Raw genomic sequence first — 27,755 nt, 5'->3', positions numbered from 1 at the left:
CGTGGAGGAGTGGGTGGGAATACTAACTTAGAAGCCAGGAGAGTCCTTGCTGAACAGCCTTTGACAAATCATTTCCCTCTTAAGCCTGCTGGAAAAGGGAGGGGTCCACAGCACCTGCCCTGCGGACTTATTGTAAAAATCAAACAGGATAAAAAGATGAGATGCTGTGTGGCTGTTAAGTCCTAAGTGAAAGTAAGAGATGATCAGAGTTTAAACACACCACATTTTACAGGTGAGAAAACTGAGACCCAAAAAGCAGAAGTGACCTAGACAGGGTTACCCAGCAAATTAGTACCAAGGGTAGACTAGAGCCCAGGTCTCTTTCCCCTGTCCACTGGCACTTCCTGTAACCTTCTTGCCTCTGTTCCCCTTCCTGGACTGTTATGGGAAGCTATCATCTGAGCACAAAATGCATTTTTCATTTTCCACCTGTCTATATACTCTAAGCAAGACCAGACAGCCCTATGAGGTCACATCTTTTCTGTGATTCCCAGCAACCTTTGCAAACTGTTTTTCCAAACCTGGGCTCCCAGCAGCAGCCTAAAATCACCACGAGTCACTCCCCACGTGGGAGCTCCAGAAGGTGACAAGGTGACGCATGGTGATCTAATTTACCGGCTGCTGACTCAGGCCTCAGCTCCCAGTGCCCACGTAGCCACAGCCTAAATTAAAGCCCAGAGAATTAAAAAAAAAAAATGCAGATATCTCTCTCTCTCTCTCTCTCTCTACCAGTTCTCCTTAGTAATGAGCAGGCAGGTCTAATTTTAGCAAAAAAAAGACTCCTAGAATGTGAGAAACAGAAGGGACTTCGAGATCATCTTGTCTTGTGTTTCTTAGCTTCTACTGAGCATCAAAATCATCCAAGGAAACTAAAAAATATACCGTCAGAGATTTGGGTTTGTTGGTCCAGAGTGGAACATTGATAGTGTCTTAAAGTTCCCATGTGAATCGTATGGCCAGCCATGATCTTGTCTCACCCCTTCATTGGACAGAGGAGGCTGAAACCTAGAGAGGAGTGGGGACTTCCCCACGGTCGTGCAGCATCGCGGGGGGGGCATAGTCAGGATCTTAGGGGAAGGTCCTTGGGTTCCTGACTCTTCCCTAAGGTCTCTTGTGTTTTCTCTCTAACTAGAAATGGCTGGAGGAATAACAAAAAATCATCAGCAAGTATTTACTGAAGGCTTGTTGTATTCTGGAAGAGGTAGAATAAAGAGAGATGATATTCTTTCTGGGCCTTCAGAAGCCCACAGTTCAGCAGGGGAAGCATCCACATACCTAGCTATCTCTAATGCCATGTAGACGGTGTGCTGTGATAAGGACACCAGGTGCTGTGGGAAAACTAGCGAGGCAGAGGGAGGAAACCAGGAAGACAGCCTGGGGGAGGAAGTGTTATTCTCAGTCTCCAGCACCGGGGAGTTAGAGTTGTTAGGTCAAATTCAGGATGCTCAATTGGTTTTGAATTTCAGATCAATAATGAACAAGTTTTTAATATAAGTATGTCCCAAACACTGAATAAGACCTACTTATATTAAAAACACTCTTCATTGTTTATCTGAAGTTCCAATTTAACTGGGTGTCTTGTATTTTTATGTGCCAAACCTAGCAACACTACTAGGGGCATTTCAGCAGTGGACCCTGCAAATGAAGAGAGCATCAATAGCAGAGAGGATGGCATTGGCAGAAGCGGGAGAATCTACTGAGCAGTGACCATTTGTGTTGCTGGAGCAGAAAGGCTGTGAGGGAGGGACAAGGCTAAGCAGGGCCAGCCCAGGGAGGGCCGGTGAAGCCAGGCTCTGGGGTCACAAGCCACTGCTTTTGCACCCAGATGGCTGCAACATCCTCACAGTCCCCACCACGGCCTTCCCTCCCCTATTCGTCAGTTCTCCAGACAACCAGAGTAACAGTCAGACCAGCTCACACCCCACTCAGGCTTTCCAGTGGCTTTCCAGGCTGTGCCTTGAAGAAGACACCCAAACTCTTTACACCTCAGCCTAGAAGACCCTGTAAGATCCAACTCTGCCTAGTTGAATAAAATCTACTCCCAAGGGTTGTTGTGAGGATTCAAAGGGATAGTGTCAGGCAGTGTTCTCCACCTGGACTGCCCATTGAAACTACCTGGGGAGCTTTAAAAAGGGCAGATGCCTACCCCCCTTCCTCAAGATTGTAGCTTAATTCGTCTGGGGTAGGCCTGAGCGTCAGGAGCTTCTAAAGATTCCCCAGTAATTCCAAGGCACAACCACACCAGAATCACTGATGCAGCAGATTCTCTGGTCTGGAAGCAGTGCTTGGTGACGGGGGGTGTTGTGCTGTCCACCACTGTCCGACTTCGTCTCTGTCCCTCTTCCGTTTCCCCCTCCCTCCTGGCCTCCCACAACCTGAGCTTTCCCACCTGCCATTTTCTCTGCCCAAAATGCTCTACCTCCCTTTTCTCAACTTGGCGCACACTTACTCATGCATCCCATCCAAGTCCCTCTGTTCCATTCTCCCAGAAAACACTGAACTTGTCCTTTACAACACTTACCATGCTCTGTACTTATGTTTTTAATGGTGTGGGTACCTGTTAGCGGCTCTGTCCCCTAGTAGACTATAAGTTACATGGGCAGGAACTCTGTCTTTCTTGTTCCCTGCTGTCCGCCGAGCCGCTGGAGCTGGACACGTGATGCTGGCACTTGATAAATGTTGAAGCAATGAATGAATGAAAGAATGGCTGAGCACAGGGGTGCTGAGAGACAGGGTCTGTCTCTGGGTGCCTCTTCTGTTGCACGACTCTCCTTTCCTGTGCACGACTCTCCTGTCCTGTGCCAATATTGCATTCGTTGTCTTAATTGCTCAGATTTGCATTTCTGGAAAGATCTTTCTGGCTTCTGTGCTGAATGCTGCAGGGGTGGCCAGGACACCTGTGGCTACATAACTGTGGCCGTATCGTCAAGAAATGATAGGGCCTCCACCAGGACAGGGGTGGGACATACGAGAGACACTATTTTGGAGGGTGGGTAGTTGGTAGGGTCTTGTTATTTGAGTGAAGTTATACCCTGAGGGACAGGTGACAAGACGGAAGGGGGTCCAGAGCAAGAGGCTACTGCTGGGAAAGTTCTGTTTTGGCCAAGTTGGGTTGGATGTGCCAGTGGGACATGGGGGGACATCTATGAATCTGAGGCCGGGAGCCAGGCTGAGGCTAGAGATTTGAGAGTCACATAAGTAGAGGCAAATAAGATTTAAAAGTTTTTATGCAAGCATTTCTTGCCATTTCTGTGAGCAAACATTTTGGGGGGTGTGGAATGTCCGTGCCCGGGAGGCTCTTCTGTCTGAGAGGGGCGAGTCATGGGCCTCTCCCATGTCCCATGTCCCGTGTCCCCACAGCTATCCTGGGCATGCACACTCTCATGAGCAACCAGCAGTACTACCAGGCCTTGGGCAGCAGCTCCATCGTGAACAAGGAAGGACTCAACAGTGAGTACAGGGCCCTGACTGCCCGGCGCCCACACCCTGCCCCCCGCCCCCAGCCAGGACACCTTGAAAGTCCTCACCGCTTCTTGCTTCCTCTGCCCACTCATACTCTCTGGCTCGTGGCAGAAGTTTTACATTTTTATGGAGCCAAATCGACCCACCTTTTCTTTTTATTCTCCTGGAATTTATGTCTTATTTACAAAGGCCTTTTCCATCCCAATATTATAAAAAATATCCTCCTATATTTTCTTCTAAAAGTTTTAGAGGTTTCCTTCTCATATGCAACTTCTGAATTCACCTGGAATTCATGTTCGCATATGCTGTGAGATGAAATCAAACTTTCATTTTTAGTTTTTAATGGCTAGCCCATTGTCCCAAACCCATTCTTTGCAGAGAGCTTCTTTTCACCACTGGTTTGGGACTCCACCATGATCATAAACTTCCACGCATCCACCTGGGTCTGTCTCTGGGTGCCTCTTCTGTTGCACGACTCTCCTTGTCCTTTCCTGTGCCAATATTGCATTCGTTGTCTTAATTGCTCCGGCACATTGTTCCAAGCTGGCGTTTGGGCCCCAGAGAGAAATGAGGGTGCCAAAATGATATTTAGGTCTCCTCAGAAAGGCTTACACATTTCTTTCCCATCCGGGCTTCCTTTTATCCCCACCAGAGCCCACTGAGGCAGAGTGACTGTTCACACTCTACAGAGGACACCGAGGTTCAGAGAGTTTACGGAATTGGCCCAGTTCTTATAGGATGTCAAAGGCAGAGTCAGGCAGGGCCCAAACCCCCTTCACATGTCCCTGAACTCTGCCGCCACTTCCTTCCAGAGTGTCCTTGTGTTGGGGGAAAGTGATCCCTGTTTCTGTGAGCCATCTCCCTTTTGTGGGTCACTCTAGGTGTGATCAAACCAACACAATACAAGCCTGTGCCCGACGAAGAACCAAATTCAACAGACGTGGAGGAAACACTGGAGCGGATAAAGAACAACGACCCGACACTTGAAGAGGTTAACCTCAACAACATCCGGGTAAGTCCCCATCCTCTCACTTCACCTGTGGGATGGGGGGAACCATGTCTGTGTCAGACGGCCCAGGCTTGGCCGTGTAGAGAGACAGGGGCCTGTTTGGGCTCTGGGTGCTCCTGGATCGGGAATAGGGGCAAAATCTTTAGAGGGATGGACAGTGTAAACAAGCACATCCTGTGGTCCTGGTTTCTTTCGGAGGACTGACATCAGGCCCTGATGTTCACCCTGAGCCAACCCAGCTTCAACTCGGGAAACTTGCCATGTTATTCAAAACACAGAGCTTCTCTGAGATACAGTTGAGTCATACACACAGGGCTGCACGGGACCTCAAGGCTGGAAAAGCCCAGTGCCCACCTCGTGGGGTAACCCAAGCCCTGGGGTTGGGGGAGAAGGGCTGCCCCTGAACCACCACTCCTGCTGTATCATGCACACAGTCAGCCTCTTTCTGCAGCCCTGGGGGGGAGCTGTTGGCCCAAATGTCAGAAGACATATTCTAAGCTGTCAGCCATCTCTCTCCAGACATTTCCTGTGTGACCCCCAAGGGCAGAGGAGGGACAGATGGGCAGGCAGTCCTCCCCTGGACACACTGCGGGAGGAATTCAGAGGCAGGCCCAGCTGCCCGCCCACCTGCTCAGCCCGGAGGCCGGCGGGCTTAGTCCTGGGCGGGCGTGTGGGTAAGACAAGAAGCAGGCCCCTCACTGCCCAGCTCCTCTTCCCTTTCTTCTCCTCTTTCTTTTAAGTGGCTGCCAGCCCCACGGTACAATCAGATCGGAAACCTGTGCCTGCAGTGTTCTCCTCCACTTGGCTTCTCATGCTGTGCTCCCATGGGGAGCTAAAGTGACTCCCTGAAATGAGAGATCTGTTAAAACACAGCCAGGGTCTCTCTCAGATGCCTCTATTGTTTGCCGTGTGCCCAGTGGGAGACATTGACACAATTCAGAACTGTGCACCCTGGCAGTGAATACTAGCTTAGAGGGTGTGGGGGTGTGGAAACTGGCCACGGCTCTGCGCCTTTACCATGGGGTCTTAGCAAGGGCATGGTCTTCTCCAGGCCTCAGTTTCCCCTCTGCACATGAGGCAGTTGGATTAGATCAGTGGTTTTCACCTGAGGAGATTAAAAAACGTATGCCTGTAAAACCTACCCTCTGATTTTATTGGTCTGGGGCAGGCTGAGCATCAGCACTTTGAAGACATTCCCCAGGAGCCTCTGATATGCGGTGGGGCTGAGACCCTCTAGGACCCATGTCCCTTAGAGACCATCTGGTGAAAGTCCCATGTCCCCCACCCCCACCCCCCCGCCATCTCGTTTTGCCAGAAACAGACCCAGTGAGGGGTAGATCCACAGAGTGAGTCAGAAACAGTGCCAACTGCTGGAGTGGAGGCCAAGCCCCTGTCCACCCTGCACCCTCAGGCCTGAGCTTTTGACACAACGCTGCTCTGTATCCACTGCCTTGAGTTTTTCTTCTCCTCTGGTCTCTGTGTGCACAAAGAGAAAGTTGAATTTCTCAATCTGTTTACCAGAAAGTTCTCCCCAAGTCCCAGCCATTTGGGGCAAAGCCAGGGAGCAAGCAAAGCCAAAAACCCGTTTGCCCATTTAGCTTTTTGGTCACAGATTTGCTGGGAATCCGGCTGCATGTGTGGGAGACTTTACCCCCCCCCATCTGACTGCCCAACCTGCCACTGGTGGGGGCCACTGGCTACTGCCTGCCTTTCTCTCTGCAGAACATCCCCATACCTACCCTCAAGGCGTACGCAGAAGCCCTGAAAGACAATTCGTATGTGAAGAAATTCAGCATCGTGGGGACACGGAGCAATGACCCCGTGGCATATGTATGTACCTTTCTGTTCTGCTGCATTGAGGGTGAGGGGGCGGACATAGAAACAGAAGCGTTGATGCTTGTGGCCTCAGGACTGGCCATATCCCACAGATGAAGAACCTTGCGTGGTGCTGTGAAAGGGACCGGGCTAGAGCCAGGAGAGGATGTGGACAGAATAGTTGTTACCCAGTCACCACCTAGACATTACCCTAGTTAATCTCCATAGCCACCCCTGATCCCAGCAGTACAGTTCTCCCCACTTTGCAGATGAAGAACCTGGGGTACAGGGATCTCAGACAACTTGCTTTGTCCAAAGTTGCAGAGCAAATGAGAGGTGGAGCTGAGATTTAAATGTAGGTCCAATGGACCCTAAAACTGGATCTCTCTCCATTCAGCACATCACATTTGGATAAGGGCAGGGCCCTCCCTGGGCCTCAGTTTCTCCATATCTAAAATCATTGTCTTCATCAGTGGGCTCAGATGACCAATTTGGTTTTTTACCATGTCTTAAAAATATTGCTGTTCATTGTACTTATTATAAAGTAACCATCAATTCTTTAAAAAAAAATCACCACATATTTATTGAGAATCTTTCTGTGCCCAGCACTGGATTAGGCTCTGGGAATACAACTGTGACCAAGACAGTCACAGCTCCTGTTTGGCCATGCGAACAACTCAAGGATAACAGTACAGTGTGGTTGCTACACACTGAAAGCAAGTAAAAAGTACAGGAACTAGCTTACCAAGGATGGTAATTAACCATTTAGTAGCAATCAGTTTGTCAATATGCACAAAATAACTTGCTGGGATTTTGCCTGGGATTGCATTGAACCTAAATAGATCAAGTTGGAAAGAGCTGACGCCTTGACAATATTGCATCATCTTACCCATGAACATGAACTAGCTCTTTATTTATTTAGTTCGTTGATTTCGTTCATCAGAGTTTCGTAGTGTTCCTCATACAGATCTTGTACATATTTTGTTAGCTTTAATACCTAAGTACTTCATTTAAGTACTTCATCTGCTAACGCAAATAGTAGTGTGTTTTTAATTTCAAATTCCATTTGTTCATTGTTGATAAAAAGGAAAATGATTAACTTTTATATATTAATCTTGTATCCTGCAACCTTGCTATAATCATGTATTAGTTCTAGGAGCGTTGTTTGTTTGTTTGTTTGTTTGTTTGTTTGTAGCTTGGCTAGAGGCTTATCAACTTTATTGATCTTTTTTAAAGAACCAGCTTTTAGCTTCATTGATTTTTCTCTATTGATTTCCTGTTTTCAATTCATTGATTTCTGCTCTAATGCTTATCATTTATTTTCTCTGCTTGCTTTGGATTTAATTTGCTGTTCTTTTTCTAGTTTCCTAAAATGGAAACTTAGATTATTGATTTCAGATCTTCTTTTCTAAAGTATGCATTCAATACTATAAATTTCTCTCTAAGCACTACTTTTGCTATATCCCATAATTTGGATAAGTTATGTTTTCATTTTCATTTAGCTTTTAAAATACATTTTAGTTTCTCTTGGGATTACTTCTTTGACGTTTTTTTTTAAAAAATGTGTTGTTTAATTTCCACATATTTGTGGATTTTCCAGTTATCTTTCTGTTATTGATTTCTAGTTTAATTCCATTGTGGTCTGAGAAACATTGTATGATTTCTATTCTTTTACACTTGTGGTCTATCTTGGTGAATGTTCCCTGGGAGCTTGAGAAGAATGTGTATTCTGTAGTTGTTGAGTGAAGTAGTCTATGGATGTCCCTTATAGCCAATTGATTGATGGTATTGTTGAGTTCAATTATGTTCTACTAATTTTTAACCTGCTGGATCTGCATATTTCTGATAGAGGGCTATTGAAATCTCCAACTCTAGTAGTGAATTTGTCTATTTCTCCTTGCAGTTAGTTCTATTGGTTTTAGCCTCACATAGTTTTATGCTCTGTTGTTATACACATACACAGTAAGGACTGCTATGTCTTCTTGGAGAATTGACCCCTTTATCATTATGTAATGCCCTTCTTTATCCCTGGTAATTTTCCTTGCTTTGATATCTATGTGGTAGCAATCAATTCTCTTCTGATTTTTAAAATAGGTAAGACAATTTCCTTCAATATTTTTGAAATGATAGAAATAGCTTATAATCTCTCATTGCTGCCAGTGGGGAGTTTCTGGATAATAACCTCTTACCTCAGGAGATCTCCAGTGGGTCCTGAGTTTGCCCATGGAGGCATGGCTGGCAAAGCACAAGCCCTATGCATGGATCAGAAACCAAGCACATCTATGCTGGCACTCAGTTCAGCGCCACGAATGTTTATGGAACATTGACTCCATGTGCCAGGCCAACAGCTGATGTCAGCCCGTTCATACCAGTATGTCCATTGTCAAGTACTGAAATGCTCTGGATCAGTTGGTAAATAAGGCTGCCAGAGTTCTGTAAGTACCCCTACTGCCTGTCCCAGCTCTTATTCTAATGCTCCCCTCCACCCCCCATTTCTCCACTGTGGCCCAGCAAACTGAGTTGACACCTGGCATGACAGTGCCTCTAGAACAGCGGTTCTCAACCTGTGGGTCGCGACCCCTTTGGGGGTCGAACGACCCTTTCACAGGGGTCGCTTAAGACCATCGGAAAACAAAAATATTTACATTACGATTCATAACAGTAGCAAAATTGCAGTTATAGAGTAGCAACGAAAATAATGTTATGGTTGGGGGTCGCCACAACATGAGGAACTGTATTAAAGGGTCGCGGCATTAGGAAGGTTGAGAACCGCTGCTCTAGAACCTGCTCAGCCATCAGCATGTCCACTCGGATCAGCTTGGTGCACTTGCCTACTGGTTGTTAAATATTTTGATTTTCAGGCCCAAGCAGTCCTTTCCTAGGGAGCAAGAGGAATGCTGTGGAGAGAACAAAGACCCAGTCCCTCCCTTCAGGAGGGTCCAACCTACTCAGGGTCACAGAGAGAGCTGACATGCCATCCTGGGGTCACACAGCAGAGGAGCTGAGGAGGGGTGTGATGGTTGCAACCAGAAAGGCTTCCTGGGAGTCTCGTGTAGGGTTTCAGCAAGCAAGGACAGTGGGAAGGGCATTCCTGGCTCAGATAGACATTTCAGACAACCATGGCCCACTGATTGTACATCCTGGCCTATCAGCTGCTGGTGTCTCCTTTCCTCCATGACACATTGTTTCCACCAACTGCTAATTACCTCATTTCCTTCAGAGGCTCTCTGATTGTCATCTACACCTCCTGGCTGAATTCCTCCCAAACGTGCTAGGGGCCACCTGAGCTCCCCTCCTCTCATTTGCCCTGGTCACTTGCCCACTGTGGTGGTTTCCCAGGCTTCCCTCTCTGCTGCTGAGATGATGAGAATGACAACTCTGTGAAATTTCAACAGGGAAATAGAAGAGACAAGTGGAGCGTGTTTAGGGAGGTTGGAACTCCACTAGTTACTCAGGGAAGTGTGACTGAAACTTTACTATGTGGGCACCATGGGAGGAATAAGGTGACTTTTCAGCCCACCAACAGTAGATAGTCTAATGGTAGAGACAATACCAGTATATCAAGAATGTAAATAAAGGAATACAAATTCACGAGGGAGGTTATGGATAAATTCTATGAAGTTCAAGAGTGCAGGCCAGAGCTAGCTGGGAATGTCAGCACGGGCTCTTAGAAAAACGGGCGTTGAGAATGGCCTTGAACGGTGGGCGTGGCTTGGACAAGTGAAGCGGAAAGGAAAGGACGTTCCAGGTGTCAGGGACAGGATGAGCAACAGCAAAGTGGTAGGAGAGCACTGGGCATGCACAGGAACTAGGAGTAGCCCTACCATAAGGGAGCAACAAGAGTTGAGGCTGAGCAGGGGAGTAGAACCAGATAGTAGAGGCTTTGGATGCAGGCTAAGGAGCATGGACTTCTTCGATAGGGGTTCAGAAGCCATGGCAGGTTGGAGGGGAGGAGGACACAGAGTTGTGTGTGGTGAAGGAAATCGCCTGGTCCCTGGCTCCAACAGCGTAAGTGTGCAAGAGACTCTCTCTCACAAGACTCCCTCAGTATTTTAGGTTCTACCTAAAAGGGGCTCCAGCCTTGCTCAGGGTGACTCATGGGTACTCTCGCTTTTCTCCTGTGGCTCAAGGCCCTTGCTGAGATGCTCAAGGAAAACAAGGTGTTGAAGACACTGAACGTGGAGTCCAACTTCATTTCCGGAGCTGGGATCCTACGCCTGGTGGAAGCTCTTCCATACAACACTTCTTTAGTGGAACTGAAAATTGATAACCAGGTAAGATGGTCAAGGGTCTCCTAATGTTCTTCACTACGTGATGCTGGCCGTTCTGCACTTTCCTGCGTGCTGCTAGATGGAGCAGATGCTGCTGATTATGAAAGCTCCAGAGCCCAGCTTTAAGGGACCGCCACCATGCTCACCTTCCTTCTTCATCATTCCCCACCAAGTGTTCTTCTGCTTTTGCTTATGCACTCCTAGCGATGGGGAGCTTACTCCTTACCTGTCTATTATTAGTGAGACTATCCTTCCTTATATCCAGGAGAAATTAGCTCCCTGTAAAGTCCTGTTTGTTGGGCTTAATTCTATTCTGTGCTGCATATAGGACACGTCTGTTGCACAGATCTTATAAACCACTGAAGTCTTCCTCACCAGGCTAAGTACCCCATTTTCTTCAGCCACCCCCCACTCAATGGTTTTTGGGGGTTTTTTTAATGTTTTTATTGGGGAACAGCCGTGGTCATTGGTTACACATTGCTTTCATGCTATAATGGCATAGTTGACTCTCTTAAGGAGGGCGCAGCTCACAGTGGCCCATATGGGGATAGAACCGGCAACCTTGGTATTATCCACACCACACTCTAACCAACTGAGCTATCTGGCCACCTCTCAATGGGTTTTTGAATCTCCTTATCATTGAGTTTATTCTCTGGGCAAATTCTCATTTGTCTTTATGGAATTATCATTTCTCTATACCTCCTGTGGTACAGTTATTTATTTTCAGGGCAACTCTTTCAGTTCTGACTTCTTAAGCTGAAGCTAATAACAATAACTTATATGTTACATGTGCTGAGGGCCTACTGTGGGCCAGGCTCTGTGCTATGCACCTGACACACATCATCTCTGATCTTCTCAACCGCCCTGCAGGATGTGGGTATTATCTCTCTCAGTTTGCAGAAGAGAAAAGAGCTCAGAGATGCAAAGACAGGCAACTTTCTCAGGGCCACCAACTTCACACTTTAGGAGGCAGGATTTGAATCCAGGTCTCTGTGACCCCAAAACCCACACTCCTTCTCTTACATCATATGGCTTGTAATGTTAAAACGCTTGCTTCTTTATGGTGTGGATAGGGAATTATTTTTTTCCTACATGAAAATTTTTGCTGAATGGCTATATAAATATGTGCATAGGAAAAATATTGGATGGAAATACAGCAACATTGTAAATAGTGGTTATCCCTGAATGAGGTTGTTTGTACCTTGTCTCTTTATTGTAAAGTATTACATACAGAAAAGTACATACAACTTGATCACACCAGGCATGTAACCCCGGTCCAGGTCAAGAACTAAAGCATTACCATCTTCCAGAAGCTTTGACAGTCCCTTCTCAATCATACCCCTTCAAAATTAGCTCCCTACTTACTTTCACACTCCATGCCTTTGCTCCTGCTTTTCTTTCCCGCTGGAATGTCCTCCCCTGCTCCTACTCCCCTCTCTGCCTGGAGAAATCCTCCTCTTCCTTCTGGATTCAGCTGAAGCCTCTCCTTCTCCCAGTGGTCTTCTACAGCCAGCTTGAACCAGCTTGTAAGAGCTAATTGTGTGCATCTCTTCTGAACTCCCTTTCAGTGATAGCATATTGGCACCTTGAAATCTCCCCCAAGTGGGAGTATTTATACTATGGATATTGGCAAATACTACAAATCCAACCTTTTTTTTTTGAGAGCCACCATGCATGCCAGTGCCTTCTCCCGTCAGCCTGCCATAGCTCCTCCAAACCTCTCCCCAGAGAGAGCTAGGTGCTCCCTCGCTGTGTTCTCTTAGCCCTTGGCTTCCCTGTGAGATTCTCAGAAGCTGGTGCTGGGTCTGAGTCATCGCCATATCTCAGTGCCCAGCTCAGAACTTGGCCTCACGGTGGTACTTGGTAAGCAGGGCTGCCCTGGACAGTTGTCTATGCTGTCCACTGCACAAGGAGGTGGCCCAGGCTGAAATCCAACCCACATATTGCTCTCCAAGTCTTGGTATGGGGCTTTGTTCACCCAGAAAGGGTACGTTTTTCTAATTCATGTAAAGAGATCTCAAGAGCCTGCAGCAGCCCTGTCGTGAATTTGCTACATTGGGTTCCTTGCATGTCTCACATGCCGGTGGCCTTGCTGCTATATCACCCAGCCCAGCCCCTCCCCACCCCCATCCTTTATGCTCCTCCCTTGACCCTGCTTTATTGGAGGTAGGAGGGGCACAGCAGGTGGAACAAAGGCATACAGCAGGCTTGGCAGCAGCCCTGGGCCAGACCCTGGGATTGGCTAGTCATGTGGCTCCAAGTCTGGCAGGGCAAGGAGTCAGGGTCTACCCAGTGTCAGCTAAAACCTGACTCCTGGGGGCAACATGTTGGCCAAAGATGGCCCAGAGCACTGGCCTCAGGTCATTGTGGTGGCAGGTGGCAGGGAGCGAGCTGCTCACCTTCCCTCTCGTTACTGACCCCCAGGCCCCAGAGACTGAGCCAGTGCAGACTGTCACCCTCACCCTGGCCGAACACCCTGGAGCAAGAACAATCACTTTCCTAAACCTGAGCCCCTCCCTTGTAAATAAATGGGGCTAATAGTCAGGAGTAGAGATTACATGTAAACTACACAGTCATTAACTTTTGCAATTACTCCAAAGGTGATCTAGGGAGTTCACACATTATTCTGAATTCATTTACTAAGCAGGTATCATGAATCTATTATATCGTTGAATGGTCACTGAGACTGTAGGTGAGTATCACAGCCCATCCCCGTATTGCAGGTGAGGAAACTGAGGCCCAGGCAGACTATGTAACCCACCCAAGGTCACACAGAAAGTAAGTGGCAGAAGCAAGATTGGAACCATGTCTGTGTGACTCCAAAGTCCATGAGCTATGCCTGTCTGGGCTCTTGAACTCTATTGTACTTTCACATGTGCCTCACTTGGCTTTTCTCGGCTGTCCCTTTCCCTTGGTGTGAGGCCAGAGCACTCTTAGCACCTGCTGCTGCCATCCTGGGAGCCTCTCTTTTGGTTTATCTCAGCATCTGGTGAGTCCCAGCAGCACCCCAGGACTGTGCTGTATGCTGTGTGTGAATGAGGCTCTGGCTCTGCCCTTCAGGGATTCTACGCTGCATGGGAAGACACACAAGTACAGAAATGACCATCAAACAAGGTATTCCAGCAAGCCACAGGCAATGGACCCTGAGTTCCTCTGGAGGGAGCAATCTCAGTTAGGAGCAGGCATCAGGGAGGGCTTCTTGGAGGAGGTGGCGTTTGAGATACATCTGTAGGGTGGACAATATCTCACAGGGTAAAGTAGAGGTCATGGCAGCTCAGGCGCAGGGAACCACACAAACAAAGAGAAGGAGAAAGGAAAGCCCTGGAGCCCATCCAAACATGATTGATGGTATCCCCAGAGGAAGGCCGGAAAGGGAGTTGAGAGTTCAAGCGGATCTGAATGGGTAGGTTGAGGGAAAGTGGGCTATGGGTTGTCCTGTATACCAATCGGACTTGTGCTCTGGGAACATGGTTCTCATCTGGATGGGAGAGGATTCGGGGCAGGGAGAAAGAAGGCATTAGGGCCTGGGAGACCAGCCCTGATGACTTCCCAGATGAAGGGACCTGTTGAGAAATGCTCCCATATGCCTGGAATCTGGAGATTGGATGGGACCTGGCAGGGGAGGAGGAGGGTAGGGCTGAGGCCTGTCTTGGGGAGCTTTGCCACCCAGGCTCAGAGGAAGGCCACCCTTGCCTCTCACAGTATGTCCCAGGAGGCCTGAGTATGGCCCAGCCTGTAGGCTTTTAGAGGCTGTGACAAAAAGGAGGTGGTGAGTGGTATTTGATTTATTCCTCATTCTTGGTTAGTCACTGAGGTCTTTGGAGGCCGCAGCTTTCTCCTTGTCCCTTGTGCCTGTAACCTGTGTCAGTGAGTCTCTATTCTCCTTTTTCCTTATATGGCCAAAGAAAGGGACTGGGGCATTCTACCCTGATGACAGGGAGCCTCCCAGGCTGGCTCAGGACACAGATTTGGGAACCAGGATCTGAGGCTGTTTGTTTACTCAGCGAGGCTTGCTTTATCTCCAAGCACAGTTCTGTTGCGGCCTGCAGTTGTCTTGAGAAGGCAGTGAGGGTGGGAGGGCGCAGAGGGGCCCTCACTTACTGCTGAGGGCACAGTGAAAATGGCTAGTTCAGCCCTCCTTTTATAGGTGGGGAAGCTGGGGATCAGAGAGGGGGTGGGATGTGCCGAAGTCACAGACGAAGTTAGTGTCAGATCCGGTTGGAGCTGAGATGTCCCGCCTTTCAGACAGGCTACATTTGTGATTGGACAGGAGAGACCCTCTAAGCCCCCAGGGAGCAGACTCTACAGGTGGGGTTTCTGCAGGCCCCGTCCATCCCAAGCAGGTCATATCCGAACAATGGTTCTCTGCCCCTCTCGATTCATCCTCCTCACTCCCAACAGAGCTCCCTCCAGCGGGCCCTTCACCAAGACCCGCAGGGCACAGGGAACTCTCCCCACCCCTCAGAACAAACAAGGCCTGAACACGTGACCCTCTCCCCAAATGAAGATATGGGCGAGGTCTGGGGGGATTGGCCCGTTCCTCACATTTCATTCCAATATTTGATACCGAGGATATGCTTAATATTTTGAAAAGAAGCTAAAAGAAGTGGGTTATGTTTTCTTGTTTTTCCAGGTCAGATTGTTTTCCTAGGAGAAATAAGTTTAGAAAGAAAACAAAAGCTCTGCTGGAAGAGGATCCTGAAGGTTTTCACACAGAGCAAAAACCCCCTTAATTTTAGTGTATGTATTTATGGCAGCTGGCTAATGCTACGTTAAATGAGGCTGAATACATTTTTGGTTTTGTAAAATATAAGCAAAACACTCTTGAAAACCAAGAGAGCAAGACTTTGCGACTAGTTGTGTTCTCTGTTTTGTTTCTTATACGTTTACCTCCTCAGCAGCAGCTCTTGGTCTGAGCATCATTTTTGTGTCTGTAGTTTCACTGTGTATTGAAGAAAGTCAGCCTGGAACTATTCAGCCCCTGCGAGAGGACAGGCACGTGCCACTCTCCGTACCTCTCCAATGCCAGTGGTGTTATTTTACTGACCTTACTTCTCAGGGAAAAATGAGATAAAGTCAGTGGAAATGAGAGGGAAAAAATGACATAAAGAAAACCCTTTTCCTAGGCAGATCAGAATGACTTAGAGTAAAGATCTATGACAACAACCATCTCGCACCATGTCAGGTCTCCACAGGAGGCTACATCCCGTTCTGAAAAGCCAGGAGCTTCCCAGACAGAAGATGGACTGACCCAGGGATGACCTGTATTCAGATCGCTGACACTTGAAGTCAAACAAGGGATTAGGTCCCAGCTTAGCCCCAGCTCTGTCAGGTTCTTGCTGTGTAATTGGAGAAAGTCACTTAATGTATCCATGCCTCAGTTTCCTCATCTATAAAATGGGAATAATACCAATACTCGACCTAATAGGGTTCTTAGATGAATTTCATGTGTTGATCCCTTAATGAATACCTGGCATATGGTTTTTTCTCAATAAAGCGGGGGTGATATAATAGAAATAGTTAGACCCAGGCGGTGGTAGATAGGTGGGGTGGGGAGGACTGACCTCTGAGAGACAGATTCCACCTTATGCAAGGAACAACTTTTTAACCTCCTTCCTTTCCTCCTTCATTCCCTCCCTTCCTTTCCTACTTACGTTTACTTTTTTAGTGAAGTGTCACTTACATATAATAGAGCAAAGATGTCTTAAGTGGACCGCTCAGTGATTTACACATATGTGTAATCCCCACCGAGATCAAGATCTAGAATGTCTCCAGCACCCCAGCAGGCTCCTTCATGTCCCCTCCTAATCAACACCCTCCAAATGCAATCGTATCCTGCTTGCTATCACCACAGATGAACTTTGCCTGTTCTTAAACTTCATACAAATGGAATCATATGCTTGTGCTCTCTCATGTCTGGCTTGTTTTGCCCGACAGTATCTGTGAGTATATCAGTTATCGATAGCTGTGTAACAAATCACCCTCCCCCAATTTAGCAGCTTAAAACACCAATCAACATGTTTTTAGCTCACGGTTTCTGAGTGTTGGGAATCTAGGAGCAGTTTGGCTGGGTGGTTTGGCCCAGGATCTCTGAGGAGAGTGCAGTCAAGGTACAGCCTGAAGGCCTGACCAGGGCTGGATGAATAGCTTCCAAGGTGACTCCCTCCTTGGCTGCTGGCAAGAGGCCTCAACTCCTTGCCACGTGGACCTCACTGTGGGACTGTTTGAGCGTCCTTACTTGTATGGCCGCTAACTTCTCCCAGAGAGAGTGACCTAGGGCAGAGAAAGAAGAAAGCTGCCAATGCCTTTTATAAGCCCACCTTTGAAGCTACGCAGTCACTTCTGCCATAGTCTCTGTGTTAGAAGTGAGTCACAAAGCACAGCCACGCTCAAGGGGAGTGGAATCGGGCTGCACTTTTTGAAAGGAGAAGTGTCAAACAATTGGCAGACATATTTTAAAATCACCAGAATGAGAATTATCTTTTATTATTTTCTGTTGCTCAAGATCTTTCTAACCAGCAGAACTACCCAAGGATGGAGCAGGGTGCCTCAAAGGATGATGTCCTTCCATCACTGGGGCATGTAAGCCAAACAGAACAATTTGACAACTATGATATATGGAGGGAGTTTTAATATCAGCCAAGGTTTGGGACTCTGGAGTTGAACTATTTAGATAACTCCCAGAGCTCATTTCTGTTGTATTGTCATTTGTTCCTAGTTGTCCATATCTTCTGGATCACCAAGAAAAGTCCATGATTGGCTCTCTCAGATGTACAAAGTGAGCTTCTGATAACCATGGCATCTTCGGCCAGAATGGGGTCTCAGAGCCACCAGCTCCAGGTCGCAGCTCAGTTCCACCTGAGTCATTGATTGGTTATTTTGTTAAATAGTAAATCTGATCATCTTCTCATCAGATTGATCATATTTGGTCATAGTAAAGGTGGGAAGACACAAGAGCTGCCATACACCAGCGAAGGCTACATCAGCATTTGTAACCTTTTGGAAGTGTATTCACAACTTTAATTCAAAAATATGCCCGTCTTTCAACTGAGCCAGTCCATATCTCCATGTCCAACCTAAAGAGTACTCCACCATCTCCCCTGCAAAGCCCACTGCCATATTGTTTGTAACAAGGAGAAATGAGAGCCAAGTAAATATCCATCTGTACCATGGCATCCCTTGAAGCAGTTCAAAAGAATGAGTTAGTTCCCTAGCTACTGAGTTGGAAAGATCTTCAGAAAATATTAAATGGAAAAGGGAAGTTGCAGAACAATAACTATAGTATGAATCTATTTAAAGAAAAAAAATTTTTTTTAAATCTGTATATTTCTGTTATCTATTTCAAGCATAGAAAAAAAAATGCATAGGAATACACCCCATTGGCTGTGGTGGTTACTTCTGTGGAAAGAGGGTAGGGTTGGGGATAAACGGTGTGAACGGAAAACTCACTTGACTCAATCTGCTTAGTATCATTTGAATTTTTAATAATGAGATAGTTATTTACAAGTTATTTAATTCTGAAGAAAATCTGAAGGGAGGCAAGAGTTCTTTCCCCAACACCCTCCCCCTGGCTCTGCTGCCAGAGACTGTTGTTCTTGGCATGAGAGGCCCCTTGGTGTCCCCCCAAGAGGCTTCTAATTGCCTTTCACCCGATGTTGAGGTCGCCTCCTCATTTTTTTTATGCCATCCAAGCAAGCTATTCATAGACTCACAGAACGCAGGCCCCAGAGGCCTTAAAGGTCATGGAGTCTAAGCTTTCCCCGTTTATGATGACATCTAGGACACCCTTACAACACACAGTCTGCCCTTTATTTGCACACCTCCAGGACGGTCAGTCTACTCTCTTACCAGGCAGTTCCTCCTGTGTGTAGGCACTGCCGATAATTAGATCGCAACCCTGCGTGCTGAACCAAACTCCATCTGCCTGCAGCTCTCCTCATCAGCCGTACTTCTGCCTTCTGAGTTCTCTCAGAGGCCACCGAGTGAGGTGGGGACTCGCACAGACTCTGGAGCCAACTGCCTGTGTTCAAGTCCTGGTTCTGCCCCTGACAAGCTCTGTGATTGGGAGGAAATTCCTTAACAGTGCTGTTCTTCATGTTCTTTGTCTGTAAGATGGAAGGTACGATAATAGTACATATTCCATAGGTTGATAGTGAGGCGAAAGTGAGCTAGTGTATGTGAGGTGCTTATGACAGTGCCTGGCACAAGAATCACTCAATATTGCGTTGTCGGAAAAGTCATGACGTATTTTTTGCCATGAAAAACAGAGAAAAAATACGTCATGACTTTTCCGACAACCCAATAGTAAGTATTTGTAAAATAAGTAAGAGACCCAAGTCTTAGTCCTGACTTCACCCCAGGGCCTCTTCTCTCATCTCTGAGATGATTGAGTCCTTCTAGTCTTAGAGTTCCTGGAGAAAGGGAGAGCCTGAGAATGAAGAAGTGTGACACTTCTTAAGATGTATGCACATTTTTGGTTTCATTCCTTAATGTAAAAATGATGGTTTGGGTCCAAGATGAACACGCCAGGAAGACTAGCCACTATTATCTAATGGACTCCTGTATCCTCTCGCATACACATACACCCAGACACATTTGCATGTATTCCAGGGATATTGGGTGATAGTTTGAGAATGTGGGCCTAGAGGATCCTCTGAAGTCCTTCCAGCCCCAGGCCAAGGTCAAGCCTTGGCTGTCATTAAGCGGAGGCAGCACAGCCTAGCTTCCATCTATACATGGGCTCAGTTTACTCTTCGCCAAGATGGAGGTGCCAGTTCCTGCCTGCCCTGCTCACCTCCCTGGGATGTAGGGAAACTGAATGGGGACAGTTTGCATTGGAGTATTTTGTACTATAGACTAAGCAACATGATTTATCGTCTTTGCAGAAGCCGTCCTGGCAGCCCCTGACAGCCCCTCCACTCGGGGAACCTGTGCTTTCTGAGACTCGCCCATCCTGAGCTCTAGCACAGCTCTCTCAGCAAGTGACCTCAAGGAGAGGCCTGGCTTCCTGCTAAGCGGGGTGGGCGGGGGACCTGCCAGTCCTTCTTGGGGCCTCAGAAAATCTCTGTACCATCTGCCAGGCCAAGCTGGCAAAAGTGGAGGGCTGTGCTGAGTCCTCCAAGGACTGGCCTGAGCTCTTCCTAGCACTTTCAGAAGACTTGCCAGATGGGCTGGTGGAATTTCACCAATGTCCCTCTGCCTGCCCTAGTCAGCGATCCCAGCCCCATCTGAACCCAGATGAGCTCCGGCGAACTCAGAATAACCTGGGAGGAGTTCTCCCTCAAGATCTCAACTGTGGTTCCATGCTTGTCCCTTTGGATGCTGGGTTGATGTATCTTCTCAACCTTCCTGTACACCAAGCCTGTTCCTATTTCCTCCATTCAATCCAATTCCTTGACCTTGACCTAGCGATACTGGGTACTATGTGTTATCCTACGGCTCATAGTCTGTGGTAGCACCATCCAAAAGAACTTTCTGTGATACTGGAAATATTCTGTATCTGCATTGAGCAACATGGTAGCCAGTGGCTATTGCGCACTTGATATGTGGCTAGTGTTACTGAGGAATAAATTGTATTTAATTTTAATTATTTAAATTTAAAGTAAAAAAAAACAGTCTAATTAGAAATGGGCAGAAGATCTGAATAAACATTTTTCCAAAGACGACATACATATGGCTAACAGGTACATAAAAAGATGCTCAAAGTCACTAACCATCAGGGGAATGCAAATCAAAGCCACAATATCAGTTCATGCCTCTTAGAATAGTCATCAAAAAGACAAGACATAACAAGTGTTAGCAAGGATGTGGAGAAAAGGGAACCCCTGTGCACTGTTAGAATGTAAATTGGTGCAGCCACTATGGAAAGCCATATGTAGGTTCCTCAAAAAATTAAATATAAAACTATCATATCCAAGCCTCATCAATGCATATATAGGTGTGTGGAAAATATAAGTAACTTTACATACATATGACCTATTTTGTAACCTTTTTTTTTTTCTCTCTACTCAGTATTGTTTCATGGCCATTTTTTCAGGCCTGTGACCAAACATTTGCATCATCATTTTATAGCTACCCATGTTCTGTTATAAACTGTTAGAAACCGTCATTTATTTGAGCAACTCCCTACTGATGAATATTTAAGTTGTCTCCCATTTTCCCGCTACTATTATAAACGAGACTGATGAACATCCTCACCATATTCTCCCCAGTGCCGCGTATTGTCAGGTTTTATTCCCTTTTAATCTTTGTCAGATGATCACTACAGATTTGGGGGTAGGGAAACCACCGACTTTAGGGAGCTAGCTCTGGTATTCCCAACTTCCTGTGTGACCTTGGGCAAATAATCCTTTTCCCTCTCCAGGCCTCAGCTTCTTCATTTGTAAATTGAAGATTAGTCTAAATGACTGATTATCAAACCTGGCTCTATATTGGAATCACCTGGGTAAAACACACACCTGAGCCTCACTCCCAGAGATTCTGATTCAATTAGTATGGGGGAATAACCCGAGCAGCAGGAGTTTTAAATCTCCTTGGGATGAGGTGATTCGAAGGTCCTTCTTGCTCAAATATTCTAGGAAGGCTGCTGTGGGCCAGTGGAAAGATCTGTTCTTGGTGTCCAGCGGTTTGAATCCCAGCTCATTTCCTCCTGGCTGTGTGACCTTTCACCTTCTCCAAACTTCCACTTCCTGCTCTTGGAGGCGGGGTTAAATCCCTGTCCGCCACTCAGGGTCTCTTCATGTAGAGCAGTGGTTCTCAACCTGTGGGTCGCAACCCCTTTGGGGGTCGAATGACCCTTTCACAGGGGTCGCCTAAGACCATCAGAAAACAAAAAGGTATTTACATTACGGTTCATAACAGTAGCAAAATGACAGGTATAGAGTAGCCACGCAAATAATTTTATGGTTGGGGGTCACCACAACATGAGGAACTGTATTAAGGGGTCGCGTGAGGAAGGTTGAGAACCGCTGAGTGGAGGTTTAGGTTCTGCACAAATGGAATGAGTGGTGACTGTTGTTCTTTTCTTGACCAAAGAGCCAGCCCCTGGGCAACAAAGTGGAAATGGAAATTGTAAGCATGTTGGAAAAGAACACAACGCTCCTGAAATTCGGCTACCACTTTACCCAGCAGGGGCCCCGGCTGCGGGCATCCAACGCCATGATGAACAACAACGATCTTGGTGAGTGGAAACGTACTCCCTGCCCGCCTGCCTGTCATCTTTCCACCTGCCCTGGGGGGTCTGGCAGGGACAATTCCACTGATACTTTCTCCGGGGAGTCCTCTTAGTGAGCCTGACTCCTGACTTTCACGTTGGTCATGTTTGTTTTCTGTGTTTGTGCCCTGTCTCCCCGCTAGGCTGTGAGCACCCTATGTTAGGGAGCCAATGCTGGGCCCTCTCCTTCCCGAAGCGAAGCTCAGCTCAGCTCAGCTCAGCTCAGCTCAGCCCAGGGCTGGGCCCAGAGGGCACTCTCAGTGAAATGTAACCTGGGAGGGCACAAGGCTCACCATGAGTTTTCTCCTCATTTGAACACCCTTCTCTGAACTCAGAGTCCTAGCCAGGTCACAGTCTGGCTCGAGCCCTGATCCTAAAGCCCCCAACCAGCACTGCTACCCAAACTCCAAGCCTAGGAGACTTCTTGTTGCTTTTAAGGTAAAAGTTACAAATGTTGACTTCATAGTAAACAGGTTACATTAATGTAATCTCTGTTAAAGGCATAGTTTATGTTGTTTTCTAAAAAGAAAAAAAGAAACTGTCACAATCTTTCTTATGGGCATACACCAAATAGTCAGTTGAATGAAAAGTGAGATCAGTCCTCTACTTGTTTTCAGATGTCAATTGTCCTCAAGTTCTGTGGGTAGTTATTTATTATGTGTTTTCCTGCTGGCTGCTAAAAGAACTTGATTATAGTATCCAAAAAGAGTGTGTCCAAGAAGGCTATAGGAAAATAAGAGAAAAAAAAACAAAACGAGAAATGAACTAGGTCTAATATGGTAACATAATTATTATATTTAGCTGTGGCTTTCCTAGAGCCAACACAGGAGGAAGGCAAACCAAGTGACATCATTCTTATTACACGAGAGAAGGAAGCATAACGAGCTAAAAAGAAAGCAAGCTAGCTGCGTCCTGGGATTGAATTATGAAATAACTCTGTTTTCTAAAGGACAATGTCTGCAGTGAGTTTTCCCATCAAATTCAAACCTGCTCTGCATGTGGCTTTTGTGGTGGTGGTTTGTTTTGTTGCTAACACTCAGTAAAATACAAAGAGCCTAATACCTAAGCACACCTCAAAGTCCAGGTATGTTACTTCCTGGAGATGAGGCTGAGGCCAGGTGAATGCATGAAAGGAAGGCCTGGAAGAATGGAGGTGAGTGTGTAGGTGAGTGTGTAGATGAGTGTAGGTGTGCATGCACATGGCAGGTACTCCCAGAACCTCTCATAGATAACCACAGCTACACACACCCCCACCCCCACCCCCCGCTCCAGATTGAATTAGTCAATTCAACAAACATTTGTCGAAGTCCCATGGCGCACTAGGTGTTGAAGATACAGGTTCCTGCTCTTCAGGATATCACTGCCCAGAGGCTAGTCATTCATTACTCACTCCACAGGGCACTTCTTTCCTAGAGCTGCAGGTCTAGAAAAGTCCATAAAAAAACAACAACAAGAAAACAAATGCACCCGGTGTCTTGGTGTATCTGAAGTGCCCTTATTTGCAAGAAAATAAGCACAAACACAAATAACTCAGAATCATAATTACTATGGTGTAACAGAAGCGACAGCTACCCTGAGTTTTGTTAAGGAAGGCCATCAGCCTAAACTCTATTGGCCCAGCTATGATCTGGCTTCAGCATGAGCACTTACAAGTAAAAGTCTTGAGTTCTATTCTGATATGCAATAGCCTCACATTGTTTTCCTCCCAGTTTAGATTAAGCCTCCCATGTGTCCCTCGGTGCCTATTTCGGGGCTAATCCGGCTTTGGTCTTCCAGTGGCAAGATGGTCTGGAGGTCTTTTTCCTGGGGACAGAAGGTTCCAGATGACCAAAGATCAGGGGTGCTGTAGGGGATTTATTAAAATCAGCTGGAGGTTGAATGAAATGGCCCTTGAGAACTCTCCCAGTCCTGGGAATCTGTGATTCCAAAATCCAGGGCCAACTTCTATCACCAGGCACTTTCTGAGGTTTATGGCAGGATCTGAGAGTGCCAGAGCTGGAAGTGACTTCCGGCCCATCCCTTCAGTTCCCTTATGGAGAAAGCGAAGCCTGGGAGGGACTGCCCTTCCAGGCAGTGGCTCAGCCAAGACATACCAGTTGTTAGTTAGAGCAAGTCATTTTAGAAAATCTTTTTGAGCCCAGGATTGTGCTCGGTGATGTGAGGGGTAGCAGAAAGGCTAGTTCCCTGACTCAAGAACATTTACACCTTTTAGGGGAGAAAAGACTCAAACATGTGTCTAAAAATTCAAAAATGCCTGAAAACTGTATCCAAGCAAAATGAGGAAATAATCCGTGAGGACAAAGGCCAGTTTAGCAAAGCATCCTGGTTGGGGTGGGCTTTTATCCAGCCTTGAAAGGATGGGGCAGGTTGTGGAGGAGGTCAGGAGGCATTCTTGGTGAGGGTACAGCCCAAGCGAAGGCAAGGTGACAGGACCCTGTACGCAGGACAAGAGAGACAGAAAGATGTAAAAGGATTGAGGAACTATTATGGGGAGATAGACCTAGAACAAAAAAAAAAAAACAAGAACTCACAGAGAAGGAAGGGAAGGGCTTTTCAAGCAGAGGGAACAGCATGGGCAAAGTCAAGATGATCGACAGGTATATGAGGTGTTCGCAAGGAATGGGACTGGGTAGATGTGGAGAGGCTGTGAGCCAAAGGCCTTTAATGCCACACGGAGGAGTTTTGTGATGAAAGCAGGTGGGAAGTGGGATCATGGCAGTTTCCTGGACAGGAGTGACAGGTGATAAAAGTGGGCCTCTGGGTTTCTGTGCCGCTGTCCCCTTGGGGTTTCCCACAGAAGGAATTAGAGCAGAATCATTTCCGTGATTACACATAACATTCGGACTGCTAGCTGGTGTTGTAGGATTTCTAGCCCACCTGCTAATTTTTGTAAAAGAAATACTTCTGATTGTGATAGTGCATCAGCTTCCTCCTGCAAAAGAGAAATCGTTTCTTTCCGACACAGTATTTTCATCCCGCTCTCAATGTTCCAACGAAGCAGTCGGGCTTCCGTGTTTTCCAGCTGAATATTTTTATCATAAACTCCTGTGAGCCCTGCCTGGCCACTGTGGTTGTTAGCCATGTCTGAGCATAGAGGGGAAGGGAGCTGGGGGAAGGGAGCTGGCCTCTCCATGTTCCTTCTCACTCTGACCTGCCCCTGCTGGCTCCTGGCCCATGGCTGGGTCTTTGTGGTGCTTGGCTTTCCCTGCCTGTGAGGTGGGTGGGCTCCTCCTTGGGGGATATTCAGTCCCCAAGGTCATGGGTCAGCCAGTATCTCTGCAGACAGGTGGCCTTCCCAGGACCCATCCTGACTGGTGTGTCTTTGACCCTTCCCACCTGTGCACTGAGCTTTTACCAGAGCATTCTATGGGAGCGCCTGGGCATGGTGGTATCCAGGAGGAGCTGTGGATCCCCACCTATGTTTTCCCATGGTGATCTCCGATGACTCGTATCTTCACACTATGTATTATGATCAAAGATACTGACAAGGCGCTCGCTGTGTGCCAGGCACTGCTCTGAATACGTCCCACCTTACTAACTCCTGTAGTGCTGCCAACAACCAAGTGAGGTAGGTGCTATGATGAGCCCCATTCTACGCTAAGGAAATGAGGCCTAGAGAAGTAGGTTACCTGCAGGCACTGGGCAGAAGTGGGGCTTGAACTGGCGGTCCAGCCCCAGAGTCTGTGTTCTCCACCTCCTCTCTGGGTGAGGCCCTGCTAGACTCATCTCTGGACACCTCTGGCGAGCCATCCTCTTGCCATATTAGTACCAACCAGTCTGAGTCACATAAGTGTCTCGCAGTGACTCAGGCAGAGGGCCATTAACGCCTAATGCTCCCGCTCCCTCCTTTATCGTTTAAGATTCAGCAGACATGTTACTTGCTCATCCTCGGAAGATCTGACCCCTTCATTCATTATGCCTCATACCTGATAGAGACCTGCCAGGGTACCTATAATATTTTATCAAACTTATTGTTGGTATATCTTGGTCCTGTTAGGCAATATCTTTATTTCTGATTCTTGTGTGTGGCACATAATAGCACTCAGTAAATGCTACTGCATATATCAATGAATGTAAAATGCTTCCCAAAGACATGATGGAGGTGTTCAAGCTTGGCAGGAAGTGGTGGACGGAGCTCGAGCGGCCGATGGAGGTTGGTCTAGACCAGATGACTCAAGATGCCTTCCAGCTCTGACAATAAACAAGTCTTTGGGGGTTGCAATGATAAGCAATGCAGAGGGGGTTGCTTTCATGAAAGTAAAAAGCCGCCTGAATCGAAGGAGGATATTGGGAGACTAATACTCCCAGTTCTGTCTCTTATTCACCATGACTTGGGGCACGTTACTTCCCTCTCTTGGCCTCAATTTCTTTCGTAATTAAAATGGGGAAAAATACTTGAGTAAATGGGTGCCTTTCCCCTCTCCTCATCCAGTCCCCGTAAGGTCACTGCCAGGGGAACTCGGTACAGATCTAGCCCAGTGTACACAGTAAGGGCGTGTACAGGGACAGAAACATGGAATCCCCTTTCTGTACCCAGAGTCCTGACTCTGCTGCCAGGTCTCAGGACCCTGGCTCTTTTCCACTCCAGAGGAAAGGAGCTAATCCTCCTTGTGAGAACCAGATGAGATGTGAACATATAAGCCCTGCATAGACTGGCCTGGATTGTACTGAGGGAGGCTGGACTGAGATGCAAGCCTTGGTTTTCTCTGGTACCAGCTTTATTGCTTTGAGCAAGAAATGTACTCTCTCAACCCTTCTTTCCTCACCCGTAAAGTGGGAATGAATGGTAACAACGCTGACATTCCAGAGTTGCTGGAGGGGCTGCAATGAGGTGTTGAGTGTAAACGACGTGTGATGAGGACTGCCCTGCTGGGCATGCTTGCACAGCGAATATGGAGCTAATATGGAGATGCTTAAGTCAGGTTCACGTAAACCCTCTGGTTGCCTTGGGCAAACCTCCTCTGCTCTTTGGGTTTTGGTTTCTCCACATCTACCCTCAAGGTGTTGGGCATTCAGATAGTTCCAGGAATGTGGCTAGACAGTGTCTTCTCACCGGATTGCCTACTGATTTATGTTATTCTTCTGATAGAGTGAAGGGGTGTGCAGGACTTCAGGCACTGGCTGAAATCTAGGCCCCAGGCTGGGCGACCCGTGTGCCCCATGCGCCCCATCCCGCCAGCTCCCAGCTACAACTTGTGTACCGCTCCTCCCTGGGTCGTTGTTTTATATGCTCAGTGTCATGCACACGCTGATTCGGTTCTTGTTGCAGCTCGTATGCATCGATCTGGTGGCCGCAGGTCTACCGGCTCAGCTCGGGAACTGGAAGACGTCTAAGTATAGACAGACTTTTTTCCTCTGGGCAATAGCTTCCATCTCTGCCACACCAGCAGCCCCCTGATTGCCACCTACCGGCTCTATAGACTTCTTTGGTCTTTCTCTTGTGGCTGATCTAGCTTGCTGCTTGGTCTTCATCTGCAGACACTTAATTCATTTCAAAACACTCTCCCTTGTTATGATTTCAGAGGGAAATCCCTCCCCTCCCCATCCCCAGTCATCCTATAAGCTAATGCCTCCAGCCTGCAACCTCCTGGCTAGTGCTTTCTTCTTTGTGGCATTTAACTCCTTTGTTTTGTGATCAGCGTTGGAGCTTATATTTTCCTGTCCCTGGGAAAATGTCAAGGGGACACAGATAATCAGGGAAATCGTAGGTGGAAATTGTTGTTTATACAGGCAGGAGGCAGGCCAGGAGCTCTGAGAAGGGGCTGAGGGAAAAGTTTCCAGCAGGTTAAGACCCAATTTCATTAGGAAGATCAACTGAACTTAATTCTTATCTGAACTGGATTAAGGGTCTTCAACTGCAGGGCCTCTGTACACAAAAGGAAAAACAGTGGAGCTAGATAAAGGGGTTCTATACCTGTGTGGTCAGCGATGTACAAGTAATGTATGACTGAATCTACATTGCCACAGGCCCTCATGGGTGAACGCT

General features: G+C 47.2%; 1 protein-coding gene across 2 annotated transcripts in view; it reads left to right on the top strand.

Moving 5' to 3' along the window:
- TMOD1 (tropomodulin 1) overlaps positions 1-27,755 on the top strand; it is an 80,381-nt gene that overhangs the window by 50,862 nt on the left and 1,764 nt on the right. For both annotated transcript variants that reach the window (XM_019649488.1, XM_019649487.1), the window contains exons 5-9: positions 3,361-3,450; positions 4,344-4,474; positions 6,194-6,301; positions 10,417-10,560; positions 21,592-21,736. In XM_019649488.1, the coding sequence (XP_019505033.1) occupies positions 3,361-3,450; positions 4,344-4,474; positions 6,194-6,301; positions 10,417-10,560; positions 21,592-21,736 (618 nt within the window). The remainder of the gene's footprint in view (positions 1-3,360; positions 3,451-4,343; positions 4,475-6,193; positions 6,302-10,416; positions 10,561-21,591; positions 21,737-27,755) is intronic.

Source organism: Hipposideros armiger, unplaced genomic scaffold (assembly GCF_001890085.2).
Source record: "Hipposideros armiger isolate ML-2016 unplaced genomic scaffold, ASM189008v1 scaffold_133, whole genome shotgun sequence".
Taxonomy (NCBI): Eukaryota; Metazoa; Chordata; class Mammalia; order Chiroptera; family Hipposideridae; genus Hipposideros; species Hipposideros armiger.
This window is presented reverse-complemented; position numbering and strand designations above follow the sequence as displayed.